This window comes from Pseudophryne corroboree, chromosome 6, assembly GCF_028390025.1.
Source record: "Pseudophryne corroboree isolate aPseCor3 chromosome 6, aPseCor3.hap2, whole genome shotgun sequence".
In the NCBI taxonomy this organism is placed as follows: Eukaryota; Metazoa; Chordata; class Amphibia; order Anura; family Myobatrachidae; genus Pseudophryne; species Pseudophryne corroboree.
In genome coordinates this window covers 333057852-333080368 of record NC_086449.1, presented here as the reverse complement: position 1 = coordinate 333080368, position 22517 = coordinate 333057852, and the positions used below count along the sequence as shown (strand labels likewise).

At 45.8% G+C, this 22517-nt stretch overlaps 1 protein-coding gene across 2 annotated transcripts in view; it reads right to left on the bottom strand.

Annotated features, from left to right (window-relative positions):
* Positions 1 to 22517, bottom strand: part of LOC134932198 (nuclear receptor ROR-alpha) — a 744021-nt gene that overhangs the window by 32508 nt on the left and 688996 nt on the right. For both annotated transcript variants that reach the window (XM_063926394.1, XM_063926395.1), the window contains one exon: positions 22413 to 22498. In XM_063926394.1, the coding sequence (XP_063782464.1) occupies positions 22413 to 22498 (86 nt within the window). The remainder of the gene's footprint in view (positions 1 to 22412; positions 22499 to 22517) is intronic.

Sequence of the window (22517 nt, the reverse complement as noted above, 5' to 3'; positions counted from 1 at the left end):
CTGCAGTCTTCTGACAATTCCTGCCTAATGAATGTATTTTTTCAATTCATTACCATACCCACTTCCACTCCTGTATACACATATGTCTTAATTAGCTGCTCATTGGCTGTTTAATTACAAGGATGCAGCTGCCAGCTGCCAGGCCACTCTGTACCAGTGGCCATGCTGAGAAGTCTCTGCTCCGGTGGGTGACAAGGAGACTCTCTGAAAGCTCTGTGATTTATGGCTGGCTGTGGCAGGATCCTCTGGCTCATTAATCTCTCAAATAGGACCAGCAATTAAAATGTAAGCCTTTTCCTGACAGTTTTTTTCATCTCTCTAAACTGTATGGACAAGTCCTTTTCTCTTGGTTATAGAGACAGCCAAAGTTCATAATGACAGATTTCTGGATATAGATCACTCTTCTGAGCTGGAATGTCATGTCATGTCCATTAGGTTCAACAAGTAGGTGGTCAGGAGAAGCAACATGCATAACCTTTGTAATCCACCAGTGATGCCAAGTAACGGAAGAAGTAATGAATCCCACATTTTCCCATCTGTTGTGAAGCATGCTAGAAACTGTAGCTTAATAATGTGTCAAAAACAAATAAATAAGATTTTACTTACCGGTAAATCTATTTCTCGTAGTCCGTAGAGGATGCTGGGGACTCCGTAAGGACCATGGGGAATAGACGGGCTCCGCAGGAGATAGGGCACTTTAAGAAAGCTTTGGATTCTGGGTGTGCACTGGCTCCTCCCTCTATGTCCCTCCTGCAGACCTCAGTTAGAGAAACTGTGCCCAGAGGAGATGAACAGTACGAGGAAAGGATTTTTGTAAATCTAAGGGCAAGATTCATACCAGCCACACCAATCACACCGTATAACTTGTGATAAACTAACCAGTTAACAGCATGAACAATAACATAGCCTCGGTTCAAACCCGATCAACTATAACATAACCCTTATGTAAGCAATAACTATATACAAGTCTTGCAGAAGAAGACCGCACTTGGGACGGGCGCCCAGCATCCTCTACGGACTACGAGAAAAGATTTACCGGTAAGTAAAATCTTATTTTCTCTAACGTCCTAGAGGATGCTGGGGACTCCGTAAGGACCATGGGGATTATACCAAAGCTCCCAAACGGGCGGGAGAGTGCGGATGACTCTACAGCACCGATTGAGCAAACAGGAGGTCCTCCTCAGCCAGGGTATCAAACTTATAGAACTTTGCAAAGGTGTTTGACCCCGACCAAGTAGCAGCTCGGCACAGTTGTAGTGCCGAGACCCCTCGGGCAGCCGCCCAAGAAGAGCCCACCTTCCTAGTGGAATGGGCCTTAACCGATTTAGGCAATGGCAATCCTGCCGAAGAATGCGCCTGCTGAATCGTGTTACAGATCCAGCGAGCAATAGTCTGCTTTGAAGCAGGAGCGCCAACCTTGTTGGCCGCATACAGAACAAACAGAGCTTCGGTCTTCCTGATCCTAGCCGTTCTGGTCACATAAATCTTCAAAGCCCTGACCACATCCAGGGACTCGGAATCCTCCAAGTCCCGTGTAGCCACAGGCACGACAATAGGTTGGTTCATATGAAAAGATGAGACCACCTTGGGCAGAAATTGAGGACGAGTCCTCAACTCCGCCCTATCCACGTGAAAAATCAGGTATGGGCTTTTATATGATAAAGCCGCCAATTCCGAAACCCGCCTTGCAGAAGCTAAGGCCAACAACATGACCACTTTCCAAGTGAGGTATTTCAACTCCACTGTTTTGAGTGGTTCAAACCAAGGTGACTTGAGGAAACTTAATACCACGTTTAGGTCCCAAGGCGCCACCGGAGGTACAAAGGGAGGCTGAATATGCAGCACGCCCTTCACAAAAGTCTGTACTTCAGGAAGAGAAGCCAATTCTCTTTGAAAGAAAATGGATAAGGCCGAAATTTGAACCTTTATGGACCCTAAGTTTAGGCCTAAATTCACTCCCGTTTGAAGGAAGTGAAGCAGACGGCCCAACTGGAACTCCTCCGTAGGAGCAGCTCTGGCCTCACACCAAGAAACATATTTTCGCCATATACAGTGATAATGTTTTGACGTCACATCTTTCCTAGCCTTGATCAGGGTAGGAATGACCTCCTCCGGAATTCCTTTTTCCGCTAGGATCCGGCGTTCAACCGCCATGCCGTCAAACGCAGCCGCGGTAAGTCTTGGAACAGACAGGGCCCCTGCTGCAGCAGGTCCTGCCTTAGAGGAAGAGGCCACGGATCTTCTGTGAGCAACTCTTGCAGCTCCGGATACCAAGTCCTCCGTGGCCAATCTGGAACAATGAGGATTGTTCTGACCCTGCTTATTCTTATTATTCTCAACACCTTGGGTATGAGAGGAAGAGGAGGAAACACATAGACCGATCTGAAAACCCAAGGTGTCACCAGAGCGTCTACCGCTACCGCCTGAGGGTCCCTTGACCTGGCGCAATATCGCTTTAGCTTTTTGTTGAGACGGGACGCCATCATGTCTATTTGAGGCAGCCCCCACCGACCCGTGATCTGTGCGAGGACTTCTTGATGAAGTCCCCACTCTCCCGGATGCAGGTCGTGCCTGCTGAGGAAATCCGCCTCCCAGTTGTCCAGCCCTGGGATGAACACTGCTGATAGTGCGCTTACATGGCCTTCCGCCAAAAGTAGAATCCTGGTCGCTTCTGCCATGGCCACTCTGCTTTGCGTTTTGCCTTGGCGGTTTACATGAGCCACTGCCGTGACATTGTCTGACTGAATCAGAACCGTTTTTTATCGCAGCAATTCCTGCACTTGACGGAGGGTGTTGTATATGGCCCTCAACTCCAGGACGTTTGATGTGGAGACAAGTGTCTAGATTTGACCTGAGACCTTGGAAATTTCTTCCCAGTGTGACTGCTCCCCAGCCTCGGAGGCTTGCGTCCGTGGTCACCAGGACCCAGTCCTGAATGCCGAATCTGCGACCCTCTAGTAGGTGAGCATTGTGCAGCCACCACAGGAGAGATACCTTGGTCCTGGGAGACAGGGTGATCCTTTGATGCATTTGTAAATGGGACCCTGACCACTTGTCCAAGAGGTCCCATTGAAAAGTCCTCGCGTGGAACCTGCCGAAGGGGATGGCCTCGTATGAAGCTACCATCTTCCCCAGAACCCGTGTGCAATGATGCACTGAAACCTTTTTTGGCTTTAATAGGTTCCTGACCAGGGCTATGAGCTCCTGAACCTTTTCGATCGGAAGAAAAACCTTTTTCTGGTCTGTGTCCAGAATCAGGCCCAAAAAGGTCAAACGCGTTGTAGGGACTAGCTGGGACTTCGGTATATTGAGAATCCAGCCGTGTAACTGCAACGTCTTCATGGACAGAGACACGCTGTCCAGCAACTTCTCCCGAGATCTCGCCTTTAGAGGAGATCGTCCAAGTATGGGATAATTGTGACACCCTGCCTGCGCAGGAGCACCATCATTTCTGCCATTACCTTGGTGAAAATTCTCGGGGCCGTGGATAGCCCAAACGGCAACGTCTGAAATTGGTAGTGACAGTCCTGCACTGCAAATCTCAGGAACGCCTGGTGAGGGGGGAATATCGGGACATGAAGGTAAGCATCCTTTATGTCCAGGGACACCATCCAATCCCTCCCCTCCAGGCTGGCGATGACCGCCCTGAGTGATTCCATTTTGAACTTGAACCTCTTCAAGTACAGGTTCAGGGATTTTAGATTTAAAATGGGTCTGACCGAACCGTCTGGTTTCGGGACCACAAACAGGGTTGAGTAATATCCCTCTCCTTGCTGGAGATGAGGAACTGTGATAATCACCTGTTGAATATACAATTTTTGGATTGCTGCCAACACTAGCTCCCTCTCTGACGGGGAAGTCGGCAGAGCCGATTTGAAAAAAACTGGTGAGGAGGCAAGTCTTCGAATTCCAGCCTGTATCCCTGAGAAACAATCTCTAATGCCCAGGGATCCACCTTCGAGCGAACCCAGACGTGGCTGAAAAACCGAAGACGAGCCCCCACTAGGTCTGCCTCCCCCCCGGGAAGCCCCAGCGTCATGCGGTGGACTTTGCAGATGCAGGGGAGGACTTCTGCTCCTGGGAACTAGCTGTGTGCAGCCTTTTTCCCTTGCCTTTTCCTCTGGCAACAAAGGACGATCCCGTGACCTTCTTGCTCTTATTGGAACGAAAGGACTGCATTTGGTAATGAGGTGCCTTCTTAGTATGCTGCGGGGGGACATAAGGAAAGAAATTTGACTTACCAGCCGTAGCAGTAGAGACAAGGTCCGAGAGGCCATCTCCAAACAACTCCTCCCCCTTGTAAGGCAAGGACTCCATATGCCGCTTTGAATCGGCGTCTCCCATCTACTGTCGGGTCCACAGGAGCCGCCTAGCAGAAATAAACATAGCGTTTATTCTGGAGCTTAGTAAACAAATGTCTCTTTGAGCATCTCTCATATACAAGGCAGCCTCCCTGATATGCTCTATGGTCATTAAAATGGCATCCCTATCTAAGGTGTCAAGCTCCGTAGATAAGGAATCTGCCCATGCCACGACAGCACTACAAACCAAGGCCGACGCCATAGCCAGTCTAACAATAGTACCGGAATGAGTGTAAATGTGCTTCATGGTAATTTCCTGTCTGCGATCAGCAGGATCCTTGAGGGAAGCCGTATCCTGCGAAGGCAGTGCCACCTTTTTGGATAAGCGTGTCAGCGCCTTGTCTACTTTAGGCGCAGATTCCCATCGTATCCTATCCGTTTGTGGAAAAGGATACGCCATAAGAATCCTTTTGGGAACTTGTGGTCTCCTATCTGGAGATTCCCAAGCCTTTTCGCACAATTCGCTCAGCTCAAATGAGGACGGAAAGGTGACCTCAGGCTTTTTCCCTTTATACATGTGTACCCTCGGGTCAGGTACAGGTGGTTCCTCAGTAATATGCAAAACCTCTTTAATGGCAATAATCATGTACCGAATACCTTTTGCCACCCTCGGCTGTAATTTTGAATCTTCATAGTCGACACTAGAGTCAGTATCCGTGTCGGTATTTGTGTCATCGATCTGGGATATGGTGCGCTTCTGAGGCCCCGAAGGTCCTGGCGCCACAGGGACAGGCATGGTCTGACTACCAGACTAATCCCTAGCTTCAGCCTTGTCTAACCTTTTATGCAATAGATTGACATTTGCATTTAAGACATTTAGCATATCCATCCATTCCTGTGTTGGCGCTGCCGACGGCGATATGACATTCAAGCACTCCTCCTCCACATTAAGCGAGCCTTCTCAAACATGTCGACACACGCGTACCGACACACTTCACACACACACAGGGAAACTCTTTTCTGCAGACAGTATCCCCTTTAAGGCCCTTTGGAGAGACAGAGAGAGAGTATGCCAGCACACACCCCAGCGCAATGACCCTGGAGACCAACACAAAATGTTTTTCCCCAGCCGCACTGTATAATATGTTACCCGCCAATTATGTGCCCCCCCCCCCTTCTCTTTTAAACACCCCTTCACCGTGTGTAAGCAGGGGAGAGTCCGGGGAGCTTCCTCTCAACGGTGCTGTGGAGAGAAAATGGCGCTGGTGAATGCTGAGGGAGAAGCCCCGCCCCCTCGGCGGCGGGCTTCAGTCCCGCTCAAAGTTATTAAAAATTGGCGGGGGCTCTTTTATATACATGTACAGTGCCCACCTGTACATGTATATTGTCTTTTGCCATAAGAGAGGTGTTATATTGCTGCCCAGGGCGCCCCCCCCTGCGCCCTGCACCTATACAGTGACCGGAGTATGTGAGGTGTATGGGAGCAATGACGCACAGCTGCAGTGCTGTGCGTTACCTCAGTGAAGCTCTGATAGCTTCTGCCGCCTGAGACGTCTTCTGACTTCGTTTCTTCTGGCTCTGTGAGGAGAACGGCGGCGCGGCTCTGGGGGTGGACGCCCAGTAAGAACCTGCGTTCACCCCCTCTGGAGCTAATGGTGTCCAGTAGCCGAGGAAGCAGAGCCTATCAATTAAGAAGGTCTGCCCCTCTCTCCTCAGTCCCTCGATGCAGGGAGCCTGTTGTCAGCAGTGCTCCTTGTAAAAATGTAGAAAAAATCCAAACAAAAATGCTTCCTAGGCAGAGAACTCCGGGGAGCTCCCTGCAGTGCACCCATCTCGCTCTGGGCACAGTGTAAAACTGAGGTCTGGAGGAGGGATATAGAGGGAGGAGCCAGTGCTCACCCAGAATCCAAAGCTTTCTTAAAGTGCCCTATCTCCTGCGGAGCCCGTCTATTCCCCATGGTCCTTACGGAGTCCGCAGCATCCTCTAGGACGTTAGAGAAATAATAATAATTTTTTTTTTTAAAAACAGCGGGTGGAAAGTTTATGAATTGAGTAACAGAAAGAGAAAGCAACTAACAGGAGTACTGGCTCCATGTCCTATTAATTTATGCCTAGAGATTCAGACCATTCACCAGAAACAAAAAGATGTTGATATGTAGTGTAATTACAAAGTAGTAACAGCTATTTTGCGGGACTAAGCCTATAACCGTGAGCATGCAGCCTATCACTTCACTAGCAGGCAGTGACATCACTGGGGCACTTAATGGCTGGTCACTGGCAGCCAATGAACTGACGGGCCACAATATCCTGGATTTATATATATATATATATATATATATATATATGTGTGTGTATATATATACACACACACACACACACACACATATATACACACACGCACACAGACACACTACACACACACACACACACAGATAGAGATAGAGGAAGAGATCTATACGTATATATATATATATATTTATATTATGAGGACTACAGCGTGCTACGGGCTATCTGATGGTTCTTTGTGACGCTCACGCAATTACCCCTGCCCAGCAGTCTTTTAGCCTCCTGCAGCCAAAGACTTCGCCTATAGCAGCCGGCTTTCCAAGGCAGATTAGGTCCACCCTGTACTCAGATGCCACCAGGTTTTATGTATAGACAAGGTGGCTATTGGAGGCTGGGCAAGAGTAGGTTGCAGTACAGTGAGATGTACACTGAACCCTATCTAGATACTGCTGCACTACATGTTGGAATATAATAATTAGCAGTGAGCTCCTAAAGGAGCTTGGCAGAGCAAGGCAAGGTACAGATAACAAGATTACTTAAGCTGCAGGAGACCCCTGGATTCGAGGCAAGGCAGGACAAAGCAAGACAAGGCAAGGAGCTGTCTGAAAGTACTTCCAGGCTAGGTCTCACATGTGCAGTCAGAAACTCAGGTGACAGGTAATGAACTCAGGATTCTGACAGGACAGGGTACACAGGATTCTGACTGGACTAGGTATCCCCAGTATTAAAATTGCACAACTGTACAGATTCTATATTCACCAAAGAACAGGGGTCGGACACAGGTACTCTCAGGAACAATAAGCTTCAAGCTATAACCGGCATAAGATTCAAGGCAGGCTGGGTAATATTATGAGCAATTGCCAATCAGAGCAGCCAGGAAGACTAGGCCCTCTGATGAAGAGACTCAATGCATTTGTTCAGACACACAGACACACACACACACACACACACACACACACACCTAATTATACTGCAGCTGAAGCTGAACACACAAGGAACCTGCAGGAATATGAAATGCACTGAGAATGCAGGAAAACATGGCCTAATTATCTAACAGGTGAAACTGCACAGATCACACATACAGGAGACAGGCTGCAGTTACACTTCACACAAACATGTACATAGGAAAACCTGGAATGCTAACAGAAATACAACAGACTCACAACATAAAAACATAAACAGGAATGAGCCACAGCGGTGTATATTTTCACAGTCTTCATTTGTCTGCTGTTCATAAAGTGGCAGTTACATACACCATTTTCACCATGAGGCAATCAGGGTTCCCCCCAGTGGATCAAGGACGAAGGTGAATGATTCAATATCAAAAACACATCTTAGTGCTACTAATACACATGTAAGCAATCAAAATAATACTACTGTTAAAATATGATACTCTCTCTAATAGTGTAATATTATCGTCAACAATTTAGCGAAACATAATAAACTAGCTTATGTAAGAAAGTCATGATGTATAGCCATGACCAGTAAAAAATAATTCTCTGTCTTGTCACACTTTCCTTTTCTGCAGTAATGAGTTGCAGTAATATCAAAAGTTCCTCTGTCACATCTTCCTACACATCTCTCATGTCTGTATCTAACTGACGTGGTCTAGAACGCGCACTTTCATTCTGTTTCTTTGGTCAAAACCCAGCGGCTGCCACTCTGTCAGTAGAATAAGAGAAGTGGGCAGATAGTGCAGTCATACAGCTAGTCAGAAAGTACTTCTTCTGCAGCCCACTATATACAGGACAACCTAGGAAACTCCTGCAGATTAGACGGTGTCCAGCTGCAGTTAGCTTCTTTGCCAGACTTGTAAACATTACACTTTTTTGGCAATGGAAGATTTCACAGAAACATGTCTTATCCTCATTTATTATTATTTGTGATTTGATTTCTTTCATTCAGTAACATTTAAGAATAGAAAGTAGATAAATCTTTGACACCAATAGAGAGCTAACCAAAGAACTCAAAATACAGTGGCTGTACAGTACATTGCTTTGATTCTGCCAAGTAAAATGTATAGCATAGGTATTTTTATACATCATGTCCACACAAACAGCGATGATCTAAAGGTCACTCATTAACTCTCATCTAGATGAGCCCTTAATGTCAGGTTTAAACAAACCCACTAATAATAGATCATTTTCATGATAGTGTCTGACTAATGTTATTAAGAAAATGTACAAATTTATTGAATTATTAAAAAAAACCTCACCCCATAAAACTGTAATGTACAAAAAGTAAATAGAAAATAACACTGATATAAATACAATTTAGTAAAACAAGTTACAGGTTCCCTCCCTCCTAAATACTGTACCTAAATACGTATTTTTGGTAACAGAGTAAAAATGTGTAGAATGCAGTAAATAAGAAATCACCTCCCTCATTATTTAATTTCTATTTTTCTTGTTATTAATTAGTATTGTATTTTACACCCTAACTTGTGTTGTTTATTATTATTATTATTATTATTATTATTATATGTTTAAAGTGAGTGTTCGATGGGTACTTAGCTAGTCACCGACTATGGGGTATATTCAATTGAAGTCGAAAACTGCCGTCTGTCGAAAAGAAACGTGATTCGACCTATTCAATGCTTTTCGACTAGTCAAGGCAATCGACTTGTCGAAAAGCACGTGGATCGGCGGAATAGCTGCCGATCCACGTGTTGATGTCGAAAACGGGGCCGAATCCGACAGGTTTGGGCCCCGTTTTTGACCACCTCAATCCGACATCAAAATTATGTCGGATTAAGATGGACCCAGAGGAGGCGAGGGGGGGGGGGGGAGCTGCTGGAGCCGGGTGGAAGCTGCCGTGAGGTCGGCCAGCTGAGTGACATCCTGCTGCAGCGCGATCTCCTCTGGTTGCCGCCGGCTGTCCCCCCGCGGCTCCCATCCCCCTCTCCTCCCCATCTAAATTCGACTTGAAAAAGTCGAATTTTAGATGGGACTGAATAGGGGTTGTCGGATCCATTCCGACAAATACATGCCGGAATGGATCCGACTTCAATTGAATATACCCCTATACCTTTTAGTCCTTGGGGTTTATCACTCATTTTTTTCTGTTTGTACAATTGTGCTATGCGGGTACTGTGCTTACTCTTTGTATTGTACCTTTTGTTTATGTACACTTTAAAAAAAAACAAAAACACTTTTGTATTATAAAAAGAAAAATATTGTATTATAAAGCTGTACATAGTGGTACCCAAGGGAAGTTAGGCCAAAAGACATCACCTTATATCGAGGTGTTAAGGATAAAATATTCTGCACCTTGTGTGTGGCAGGCAACTTATCTTATTCCTTTCTTGGCACGTCCAGGGACATCGCACAATATTATCCCTAGGCTGGGCTACAGGTAAAAAGTTCTTGCAAAAAAAATATCTAAAATATGAATATCATATGTACAGAAGTAACAAAAAGAAGAGAAGGAAAAGGATACCTGGTCATATAAGTACATGGCTGTCAACTGTCCCTATTTCACAAGAACAATGCAAGATTCTTAAGGTTTGTCTGTGGAAGTTCTTATCCTTGTCCATATATTTCATGTTTATCAAAAAACGTATTTTAGACATTTTGCTATTTTTATATTAAATGGGATTTCCACTGCATGTTCTTTTTCTTATCTAGAAAGTTAATATTTATTTAAAATACAGCAACACAAAAAAATGGATGAGGTTTCCTGCTCATGTGTAAATGGTCTCTGGAAATTATAAAAAAAATAACTGGCCACTATGCCAGTGACCCTCCTCTGAGTTTCTCCAATATGCCTCAAATGGCACCGGGACTGCATTAGAAATGGGAAACTATATTCTATCTATCTATCTATCTATCTATCTATCTATCCTGAAAGATCCAGGGGGGAGACATAGCAAGCCTCGGAGAGAGTTAGGGGCCCCATACACTACTGCGACATGTCCGTCTGACATGTCGCAGGCGATCACCCCGTGAGCCTCCTGGGCGGCAGGTTCGCCAAAGATACATCCTATGCTATCCTTTTGCATACGATATATCTTGGGCGATCCAAGCCATGCCTGCGGGGTCCGACATATCACAAGTGCAGCACATTCAATCTGGAGAATCCGAACCGATGCTCACAGGAACGTGTATCGGATCAGAAACACCTCCAAAATGCCCGATTTCACCCGATATATCGGGCCAAATGCCAAAATCGGATGAAATCGGGCATTATCTTCTAGTGTATGGGGCCCTTTAGAGTGGAAAGAGAAAGTACCATCCAATCAGCCACTGACTGTCAGTGTTCAAACACAACATGTATATTACTTAGATTCTGACTGGTTGGTGATTTAGCTCTCTCCAAGGTTTGATACAACCAGGGAAGGGGAGTGGGGGGAGGGGGTGTTGCTGGGGGGGCAGCAAACCAATCCTAAATTGCCTGCAGCTTTATCAGATGTGACACATAGGTAATTAACATTACACATGCAATTTGAATGTTTGATCATGTAGGCCTCTCAAAATGAATATGTAAAATGTAGATTCATATCTGTTTCAGTAGATTCTTATGGATTTGGTGCATCACTAATATAAACCAAACCTGCCATATATAACACCTGATGCGGGCTATGTTCATGTTGTTAGGATATTGGGTCTCCATTAACAGCGATTCTAAATCTAAATTCCACTTTACAATACATAAATCATGTAAATACAGGATAGCAAACTATTTGTTCATAAAGGCCTCCCTGACATTAACAGAACCACTTTCAGTCAAACAAAAGATTAGGAAATGATTAATGTCACAGATTCCCCTGCCCAGCAGAAATGAAGGGAAAGCAGATGGCAGCACATCTATGTTTATACCACAGAGATAATCAGTCCCAGCAAAGCCGTGCAACAGGTTACAAATAACAGGACACAGCCACACAAGAGAAATGTGAACATCACTTATCACAAGCTCTTATGTAAGTGACGCACTAACACAGTTTATTCAGATTATATTTAGTGTTACAAGGAAGAGATCAATCAATTAAAGCGCATGAGACTTATGTGAACATGTTCACAAAGTAATGTCAGGTGAATCTTCTCAAGAAAGCCCTTTATATTTAAATTAAAAGGATTCGTTTCTATAACCCAATTCTGTTACAAGTGCATCTCCGTCCTCTAGTTACAGTGCCTTACTAAAGTATTCACCCTCCTTTGCATTTTTCATGTTTTGTTGCCTCACAACCTGGAATTAAAATGGATTGTTTGAAGGTTTGCATCATTTCATTCACACAACATGCCTACAACTTTGAAGATGTTCTTTTTTTTCTTGTGAAGCAAACACATAGGACAAAACATCAGCGTGCATAACTATTCCCCCCCCTAAAGTCAGTACCTTTTGCGGCAATTACAGCTGCAAGTCGCTTTGGATAAGTCTCTATGAGCTTGCCACATCTTGCCACTGGGATTTTTGCCCATTCCTCAAGGCAAAACTGCTCCAGCTCCTTCATGTTGGATGGTTTCCGCTTGTGAGCAGCAATCTTCAAGTCTGACCACAGATTCTCAATTGGACTGGGATCTGGGCTTTGACTAGGCCATTCCAACACATTTAAATGTTTCCCCTTAAACCACTTGAGTGTTGCTTTAGCAGTATGCTTCGGGTCATTGTCCTGCTGGAAGATGAACCTCCGTCCCAGTCTCAGATCACAAGCAGACCGAAACAGGTTTTGCTCAAGAATTTAGCACCATCCATCTTTCCCTCGACTTAAAACAGTTTTCCAGTCCCTGCTGCTGAAAAACATCATCACAGCATGATGCTGCCACCACCATGTTTCACTGTGGGGATGGTGTTCTTAGGGTGATGGGATGTGTGGGGTTTGCGCCAGACATAGCGCTTTCCTTGGTGGCTGTAAAGTTCGATTTTAGTCTCATCTGACCAGAGCACCTTCCTCCATACATTTGGGGAGTCGTCCACATGCATTTTGGCAAACTCAAAACTTGCCTTCTTATTTTTAACACTAAGTAATGGCTTTTTTTCTGGCCACTCTTCCTTAAAGCCCAGCTCTATGCAGTGTACGGCTTATTGTGGTCACATGTGCAGATACACCATCTCTGGTGTGGAAAAATCCTTCAAGGTTACCTTTGGTCTCTGTGCTGCCTCTTTGCTTAATGCCCTTCTTACCCGGTCTGTGAGTTTTGTGTGGCCGGCCCTCTCTTGGCAGGTTTGTTGTGGTACCATGTTCTTTCCATTTGAAGATGTTGGATTTGATGGTGCTCTGGGGGATCATCAAAGATTTGGATATTTTTTTGTAACCCAACCCTGACTTGTACTTCTCAACAACTTTGTCCCTGACTTGTTTGGAGAGCTCCTTGGTCTTCATGGTGTGATGTTTCTTGCTTAGTGGTGTTGCAGAAAAGGTGCGTTTATACGGACAGATCATGTGACACTTCGATTGTACACAGGTGTACTTCATTTCACTAATTACATGACTTCTGAAGGTAATTGGTTGCACCAGAACTTTTGAAGGGCTTCATAGCAAAGGGGGTGAATACATATGCACATATCAATTTTACATTTTTTATTTATAAAAATTCTTTTTATATACATTTTTCTCATTTCACTTCACCAACTTAGACTATTTTGTGCAGATCCATCACATAAAATTCAGATTAAAAGAAAAATTCAATTACAGGTTGTAATGTAACAAAATAGGTAAAAAGCCAAGATGGTGAATACTGTAGCAAGGCACTGTAGCAGAAGGTTATTTAGTGCCCTATACTCCTTTATTGTAAAATGCGTTTTTGTGTTTTGTGTTACAATTAATGTACCATGTTCTGCGGTCATGTAGCGTAATACAAAAATAACTGAACATAATACACTGTATCGCAATTCAAACATTCACAATTACCAAACTTTTAACTCTGTATTTAAGATGTCTGCTAAGTAAAAGTTACTCTTAATCACAGTTGCCTAAACCCCCGGAACGTCTGGGAAACTCCTGAATTTTGGGTGGTGTTCCTGGACGCCCAGAAAAAAAGGCAAGTCTCCTGGAGCCGCCCACTTTCTGAGCAAAGTGAGAGCTAAGGGTGGCCAATAACATTTGCATTGAACCGTGTCATCGTTTCCCTGCCCTCTATTTGACAATGTTAATCATTCCATTGTGTAGTGTGTGGTGGGGCCACAATGATGCAATTATGCTGTCATTCCCACACTCCTCCCACTTTATCATGCACCCGCAGAGCCAACTTGGAGGGTGCAGCCGATAAGTCGGCATGTATGCTTTTGCTATTATCTCAATCATATTTGTTTAGACCTTACAATTATTGTACAGTATAGTGTGAATATAAGCTGTATAATGATTTGGGAACAGTATGTGTAAAGATAAGGGCATGTATGGAGCACAGTAGGAAATGACATGGATATTTATTGGATACAGAAACCCCAAGCACTCTGGAGAAGAGGTCCCATACCTGTACTTGTGATTCAATACTCTTACGTCAAACCCTCTGTCGCCCCTCATCCTAGATCGCCTTCCAATTACAGTATATCCGCCTTTCTCCTAGACTGTAAGCTCTCATGAGCAGGACCCTCCACCCTCTAGGATCTTACCTTACCTATCTTGCCTGCTCTTCCTTTCCAGGGGAGTAGACAAGTATATTTTTAGTCTACCCTATCACTGACTCTAGTGCGGGGCATGTTGCTTTCCATCCACTATCACCAGTAGTACTATGCAACTGCATAAAAATGTACAATGTTAAATATGTGAAGTAAATGTTATTGATACACTGCTCTAAAATACTGCCAGTTGGGCTTTAAGCATTGCTACATCCTCTGTCATGTTTGCCAATGTTGCTACTATCACTAGAAGCCATTAAGAGGATTTACACTGGCATCACACGTTGCCGGACTTTCACTAATCGTGACTGGCCATGTTAGCCATAAATGCTGGTCAGCCCATAGACCTTTCTCACTGGAAAAGACTGCTAAGGGTTACCTGGGGACAGAGTCAAAGTTGTCCACCTCCTAATGTAATTATGCCTCTTGTTCTACCAAATGTGAACCCTGAGCTCTGCTAGAGTGGCCAGAGCCAGCCACCACAGGGGATATATTGGAGTGTGATATACAGTGTGAGGCAAGGAGGCAGTCTCCAATAAGCGAGTCCCCCATGCAGAGGGAAATTGTTACCTAAAATCTGCCACGCTGGAACCACACCACTGTGGAACTGGACCAAGGGTAAAAGGTGACTGATGGGGGTAACAGAGCTTGTTAGGCTATCTAGGATCTTCAAGCTCTGCAGTCCCTGTTACCCCGACCAGCCAAAAGTAGGGCGGACATAAAATACTGGGGCAGATGTATTAACATGGAGAAGGGATAAAGAAGTGCTAAAGCAGTGATAAGTGCATGGTGATAACGCACCAGCCAATCATTATGGATTTGAAAAATGACAGTTAGGAGCCTACTGGCTGGTGCGTTATCTCCTTGCACTTATTATTGCTGAACCCTTACATAGCCAAAAGTTCCAAGTATTTTTTCATCCCACCCATGGATGTACCAGTGAGGCAGCCATCTTGGGTGTACTACAAAGGTTAAAATGTGTGAGATAAAACATACAAGAAACAAAGACATATACGGGTGAGTAAAACAAGTGTAGCAGTGGAGGGAAGTTTCCCTTCCCTTCCCTGCCGCTGCTAACACATCCTGTGCGACCAGGTCAGATAAAGCACTTGCAGGCATGGTCGCATCTGATGCGACCATGCCAGGCAAGTGGTTAACAAAAAAATAAGAATTTACTCACCGGTAATTCTATTTCTCGTAGTCCGTAGTGGATGCTGGGAACTCCGTAAGGACCATGGGGAATAGCGGGCTCCGAAGGAGGCTGGGCACTCTAGAAAGATTTATGACTACCTGGTGTGCACTGGCTCCTCCCACCATGACCCTCCTCCAAGCCTCAGTTAGGACACTGTGCCCGGACGAGCAGACATAATAAGGAAGGATTTAGAATCCCGGGTAAGACTCTTACCAGCCACACCAATCACACCGTACAACTCGTGATACTATATCCAGTTTGACAGTATGAAAACAACTGAGCCTCTCAACAGATGGCTCAACAATAACCCTTTAGTTAACAATAACTATTTACAAGTATTGCAGACAATCCGCACTTGGGATGGGCGCCCAGCATCCACTACGGACTACGAGAAATAGAATTACCGGTGAGTAAATTCTTATTTTCTCTAACGTCCTAGTGGATGCTGGGAACTCCGTAAGGACCATGGGGATTATACCAAAGCTCCCAAACGGGCGGGAGAGTGCGGATGACTCTGTAGCACCGAATGAGAGAACTCCAGGTCCTCCTCAGCCAGGGTATCAAATTTGTAGAATTTTGCAAACGTGTTTGCCCCTGACCAAGTAGCTGCTCGGCAAAGTTGTAAAGCCGAGACCCCTCGGGCAGCCGCCCAAGATGAGCCCACCTTCCTTGTGGAATGGGCATTTACAGATTTTGGCTGTGGTATGCCTGCCACAGAATGTGCAAGCTGAATTGTACTACAAATCCGGCGAGCAATAGACTGCTTAGAAGCAGGAGCACCCAGCTTGTTGGGTGCATACAGGATAAACAGCGAGTCAGAGTTTCTGACTCCAGCCGTCCTGGAAACATATATTTTCAGGGCCCTGACAACGTCTAGCAACTTGGAGTCCTCCAATTCACTAGTAGCCGCCGGCACCACAATAGGCTGGTTCAGGTGAAACGCTGACACCACCTTAGGAAGAAATTGGGGACGAGTCCTCAATTCTGCCCTATCCATATGGAAAATCAGATAAGGGCTTTTACATGATAAAGCCGCCAATTCTGACACTCGCCTGGCTGAAGCCAAGGCCAATAACATGACCACTTTCCACGTGAGATATTTTAGATCCACGGTTTTTAGTGGCTCAAACCAATGTGATTTTAAGAAAACTCAACACCACGTTGAGATCCCAAGGTGCCACAGGGGGCACAAACGGGGGCTGAATATGCAGCACTCCTTTCACAATGCCTGAACTTCAGGTACTGAAGCTAATTCTTTTTGAAAGAAAATCGACAGAGCCGAGATCTGTACTTTAATGGAGCCTAGACTTAGGCCCATATTCACTCCTGCTTGCAGGAAATGTAGAAATCGACCTAGTGGAAATTCCTCTGTTGGGGCCTTTTTGGCCTCGCACCATGCAACATATTCCCGCCACATGCGGTGATAATGCTTTGCCGTAACATCTTTCCTGGCTTTAATAAGCGCAGGAATGACTTCTTCCGGAATACCCTTTTCCTTCAGGATCCGGCGCTCAATCGCCATGCCGTCAAACGCAGCCGCGGTAAGTCTTGGAACAGATAGGGCCCCTGCTGAAGCAGGTCCTGTCTGAGCGGCAGAGGCCATGGGTCCTCTGATATCATTTCCTGAAGTTCCGGGTACCAAGCCCTTCTTGGCCAATCCGGAACCACGAGTATCGTTCTTACTCCTCGCCATCTTATTATTCTCAGTACCTTTGGTATGAGAGGCAGAGTAGGGAACACATAAACCGACTGGTACACCCACGGTGTCACTAGAGCGTCCACAGCTATCGCCTGAGGGTCCCTTGACCTGGCGCAATATCTCTTTAGCTTTTTGTTGAGGCGGGACGCCATCATGTCCACCTGTGGCCTTTCCCAACGGTTTACCAACAGCAGGAAGACTTCTGGATGAAGTCCCCACTCTCCCGGGTGTAGGTCGTGTCTGCTGAGGAAGTCTGCTTCCCAGTTGTCCACTCCCGGAATGAACACTGCTGACAGTGCTAGTACGTGATTTTCCGCCCATCGGAGAATCCTTGTGGCTTCTGCCATTGCCATCCTGCTTCTTGTGCCGCCCTGTCGGGTCACATGGGCGACTGCCGTGATGTTGTCTGACTGTATCAGTACCGGCTGGTTTTGAAGCAGGGGTCTTGCCTGACTTAGGGCATTGTAAATGGCCCTCAGTTCCAGAATTTATATGTAGGGAAGTCTCCTGACTTGACCATAGGCCCTGGAAGTTTCTTCCCTGTGTGACTGCTCCCCAGCCTTGAAGGCTGGCATCCGTGGTCACCAGGACCCAGTCCTGTATGCCGAAACTGCGGCCCTCTAGAAGATGAGCACCCTGCATCCACCACAGTAGAGACACCCTGGTCCTTGGAGACAGGGTTATCATTTGATGCATTTGAAGATGCGATCCCAACCACTTATCTAAGAGGTCTCACGGGAAGGTCCTCGCATGGAACCTGCCGAATGGAATTGCTTCGTATGAAGCCACCATTTTTCCCAGGACTCGTGTGCAACGATGCACCGATACCCTTTTTGGTTTTAGGAGGTCTCTGACTAGAGATGACAGCTCCTTGGCTTTCTCCTGCGGGAGAAACACTTTTTTCTGTTCTGTGTCCAAAATCATCCCCAGGAACAGTAAGCGAGTGGAAGGAACCAGCTGTGTTTTTGGAATGTTCAGAATCCAGCCATGCTGTTGTAGCACCTCCTGAGATAGTGCTACTCCGACCAGTAACTGCTCCCTGGACCTTGCCTTTATAAGGAGATCATCCAAGTATGGGATAAATAAAAACTCCCCTTTTTTTTTTTGAAGGAGTATCATCATTTCTGCCATTACCTTGGTAAACACCCTCGGTGCCGTGGACAGTCCAAACGGTAGTGTCTGGAATTGGTAATGGCAATCCTGTACCACAATCTGAGGTACTCCTGGTGAGGAAGGTAAATAGGGACATGCAGGTAAGCATCCTTGATGTCCAGGGATACCATGTAATCCCCCTCGTCCAGGCTTGCAATAACTGCCCTGAGCGATTCCATCTTGAACTTTGTTATGTAAGTGTTCAAGGATTTCCATTTTAAAATGGGTCCCACCGAACCGGCTGGTTTCGGTACCACAAACAGTGTGGAATAGTAACCCCGTCCTTGTTGAAGTAGGGGCACCTTGACTATCACCTGCTGGGAATACAGCTTGTGAATTGCCTCTAGCACAGCCTCCCTGCCTGAGGGAGTTGTCGGAATGGCAGATTTGAGTAAACGGCGGGGGGGAGACGCCTCGACTTCCAGCTTGTACCCCTGAGATACTACTTGAAGGATCCAGGGATCCACCTGTGAGCGAGCCCACTGATCGCTGAAATTTTTGAGGCGGCCCTCCACCGTACCTGGCTACGCCTGTGGAGCCCCCGCGTCATGCGGTGGACTCAGAGGAAGCAGGGGAAGAATTTTGATTCTGGGGACTGGCTGCTGGTGCAGCATTTTCCCTCTTCCCTCGTTTGACCCGCCTGCTTTTTTGAAGCCGAAAGGACTGTACCTGATAATACAGTGCGTTTCTTAGGCTGTGAGGAAACCTGAGGTAAAATATTTTCATCCCAGCTGTTGCTGTGGATACGAGGTCCCAGAGACCATCCCCAACCAATTCCTCACCCTTATAAGGCTCTATGTGCCTTTTAAAGTCAGCATCACCTGTCCAGTGTCGGGTCTCCAATACCCTCCTGACAGAATGGACATTGCAATAATTCAGGATGCCAGCCGGCAAAATATTCCTCTGTGCATCCCTCATATATAAGACGACGTCTTATGTTCGCAAAATAGTATCCCTGTTTGAAAGGGGTACAGACCACGCTGCAGCGGTCTGCAGGTCTCAGTCTAGTACCTGAGTGTGTAATTACAGACTTCAGGATAGCCTCCTGCTATTTATCAGCAGGTACCTTCAAAGTGGCCGTATCCTAAGACGGCAGTGCCACCTTGACAAACGTGTGAGCGCCTTATCCACCCTAGGGGATATCTCCCAGCGTAAATTATCCTCTGGCGGGAAAGGGTACGCCATCAGTAACTTGTTCGAAATTACCAGTTTCTTATCGGGGAAACCCACGCTTTTTCACACTTCATTCACTCATTTGATGGGGGAACAAAACACTGCCTGCTTTTTCTCCCCACACATAAAACCCTTTGTTTTTAGTGGTACTTGGGCTAATGTCAGAAATGTGTAACACATTTTATATTGCCGGGATCATGTAACGGATGTTCCTAGTGGATTGTGTATATGTCTCAACCTCGTCGACACTGGAGTCAGACTCCGTGTCGACATCTGTGTCTGCCATCTGAGGGAGCGTTGATGGCCTTTGAGACGTCTGGGCAGGCGCGGGCTGAGAAGCCGGCTGTCCCATAGCTGTTACGTCATCCAGCCTTTTATGTAAGGAGTTGACACTGTCGGTTAATACCTTCCACCTATCCATCCACTCTGGTGTCGGCCCACAGGGGCGACATCTCATTTATCGGCAACTGCTCCGCCTCCACATAAGTCTCCTCATCAAACATGTCGACACAGCCGTACCGACACACCGCACACACACAAGGAATGCTCCAATGAGGACAGGACCCACAAAAGCCCTTTGGGGGGACAGAGTGAGAGTATGCCAGCACACACCAGAGCGCTATATAATGCAGGGACTAACTGAGTTATGTCCCCTATAGCTGCTTTTATATAATTTATACTGCGCCTAAATTTAGTGCCCCCCCTCTCTGTTTTAACCCTGTTCTGTAGTGTAGACTGCAGGGGAGAGCCAGGGAGCTTCCCTCCAACGGAGCTGTGAGGGAAAAATGGCGCCAGTGTGCTGAGGAGATAGGCTCCGCCCCTTTTTCGCGGACTTTTCTCCCGCATTTTTATGGAATCTGGCAGGGGTTAATATACATCCATATAGCCCTGGGGGTTATATGTGATGTATTTTTGCCAGCCAAGGTGTTTATATTGCTGCTCAGGGCGCCCCCCCCCAGCGCCCTGCACCCATCAGTGACCGGAGTGTGTGGTGTGCATGAGGAGCAATGGCGCACAGCTGCAGTGCTGTGCGCTACCTTGGTGAAGACTGATGTCTTCTGCCGCCGTTTTTCCGGACCTCTTCTTGCTTCTGGCTCTGTAAGGGGGACGGCGGCGCGGCTCCGGGACCGAACACCAAGGACTGGGCCTGCGGTCGATCCCTCTGGAGCTAATGGTGTCCAGTAGCCTAAGAAGCCCAATCCGGCTGCAAGCAGGCGAGTTCGCTTCTTCTCCCCTTAGTCCCTCGCTGCAGTGAGCCTGTTGCCAGCAGGTCTCACTGAAAATAAAAAACCTAAATCTATACTTTCTTTCTAAGGGCTCAGGAGAGCCCCTAGTGTGCATCCAACCTCGGCCGGGCACAAGATCTAACTGAGGCTTGGAGGAGGGTCATGGTGGGAGGAGCCAGTGCACACCAGGTAGTCATAAATCTTTCTAGAGTGCCCAGCCTCCTTCGGAGCCCGCTATTCCCCATGGTCCTTACGGAGTTCCCAGCATCCACTAGGACGTTAGAGAAATAAAAATGAAAAAACTGCAACAAGCCCTGCATCTCCCTCCCTAGTGCGCAGTCTTGTCGTATCCATCAGTTTGTTGCAACTGAGCTGCGGAACGAGACTGCCCCCAAATCCAGTCTTTGAAGTGCATGGTGACAACAGAATAATTACCAAGATGACATAAGTAACCATGAGTGAGGACACATTTTGGAAAAAAAAAGTAATACAACATAATGATCCTGAGCTGCAGGGTTTGAAAAATTGTTTCATTTGAGATTCTAAAGTAGTCCAAAGTCTGACTCCAGTTCACTCAGATTCTAACGCTGCATCCTTGGAATATCATCTTTAGAATGCAGCCTTCACAAATGCAGCCAAGGCCTGATTGCAGGTCTTGGAAATAGTGGAAAGAAATACTAAGCTTAACTAGAGCCATATCCTACAGTTGTTAGAGATGCTAGTAAGAGTGAATATAGAATAGACAGACATAAGGATGCAGCCTTAAGTGTATCCTTAGGTCTATCTATATTCGCCCATACTAGCATCTCTAACAACTGTAGGATATGGCTCTAGTTGACCTTCTCCAGCGCACTACATTTCAAACAAAACTGAAGTGAAAAGTCATGGTTAGAGTTTCTATTTCTATTAACACTATGGGGTCTATTCAATGCATGTTGGATCCTCTCTGACAGTTCAGTATTCAATTTGAGGGCATCTCCGACAGGTTTTGCCCGTTTTCGACAATGCTGATCCAACTTTTTTTTTAAGTCGAATCATCATTGTCAAAAACAGGCCAAAAACCTGTCGGAATTGGCCGCAAATTCGTGGATCCGTGACTAATCTTCCGATCCACGTGTTTTCCGACAAGTCTGAAAAACTTCACTAAAATTGAATAGGTCGAATCCAGATTCGACCTAAAAAAGATGAAAAGTGCAGTTTTTCCGACTTTTCGGAAATTCAACCCACAAAGTGAATAGACCCTTTTGTCTGAAAACTGTCCTTTAACTTAATCTTGTAATATTTTCCTGCTATTAAATACTAAATAATACTAAAACACAAACTGAATTTATTTAAATGGCTATTTCAATATTTCTCTCACTTTAAAGGTGCTTTATCTGGGACAGCACGGCTGGCATATTGGCTAACATTACTGCCTCACAACACTGAGGTCTTGGATTACTTTCCACTAAGGCCTTAACTGTGTAGTGTTTTTTTATATTGTCTCTGTGTCTGTATTAGTTTCCCCTGGGTGCTCCAGTTTCCTCCCACAATCCAAAACATGCAGGTGGGTTAGTGGGGTTCTGACCAAAAATGAACCCTACTGTACATGTGTAGAGAATATAGCCTGTAACTTCCACTGGAGCAAGGTCTGATGTGAATGACCAAATGTTCCCTGTAAAGTGCTCGGAATGTGTGTTCTATATAAATAACTGGTAAGAAATAAAATAAATACACGGCCATATAGTAACCAAGTAAATATAACACATACACCAGTCATTTGTGCTAGGACTATTTATGGTCTATCAAAAATACAAAAAGTAGTGACACTGTTTCATCATATACTGTACCTTACAACCCTCGCAGGTGATGACCCCGTAATGGATCCCTGATGATTTGTCCCCACAGATTTTGCACGGAATAATTTCAATTTGAGCTAAAGAATGAGAGAAGAG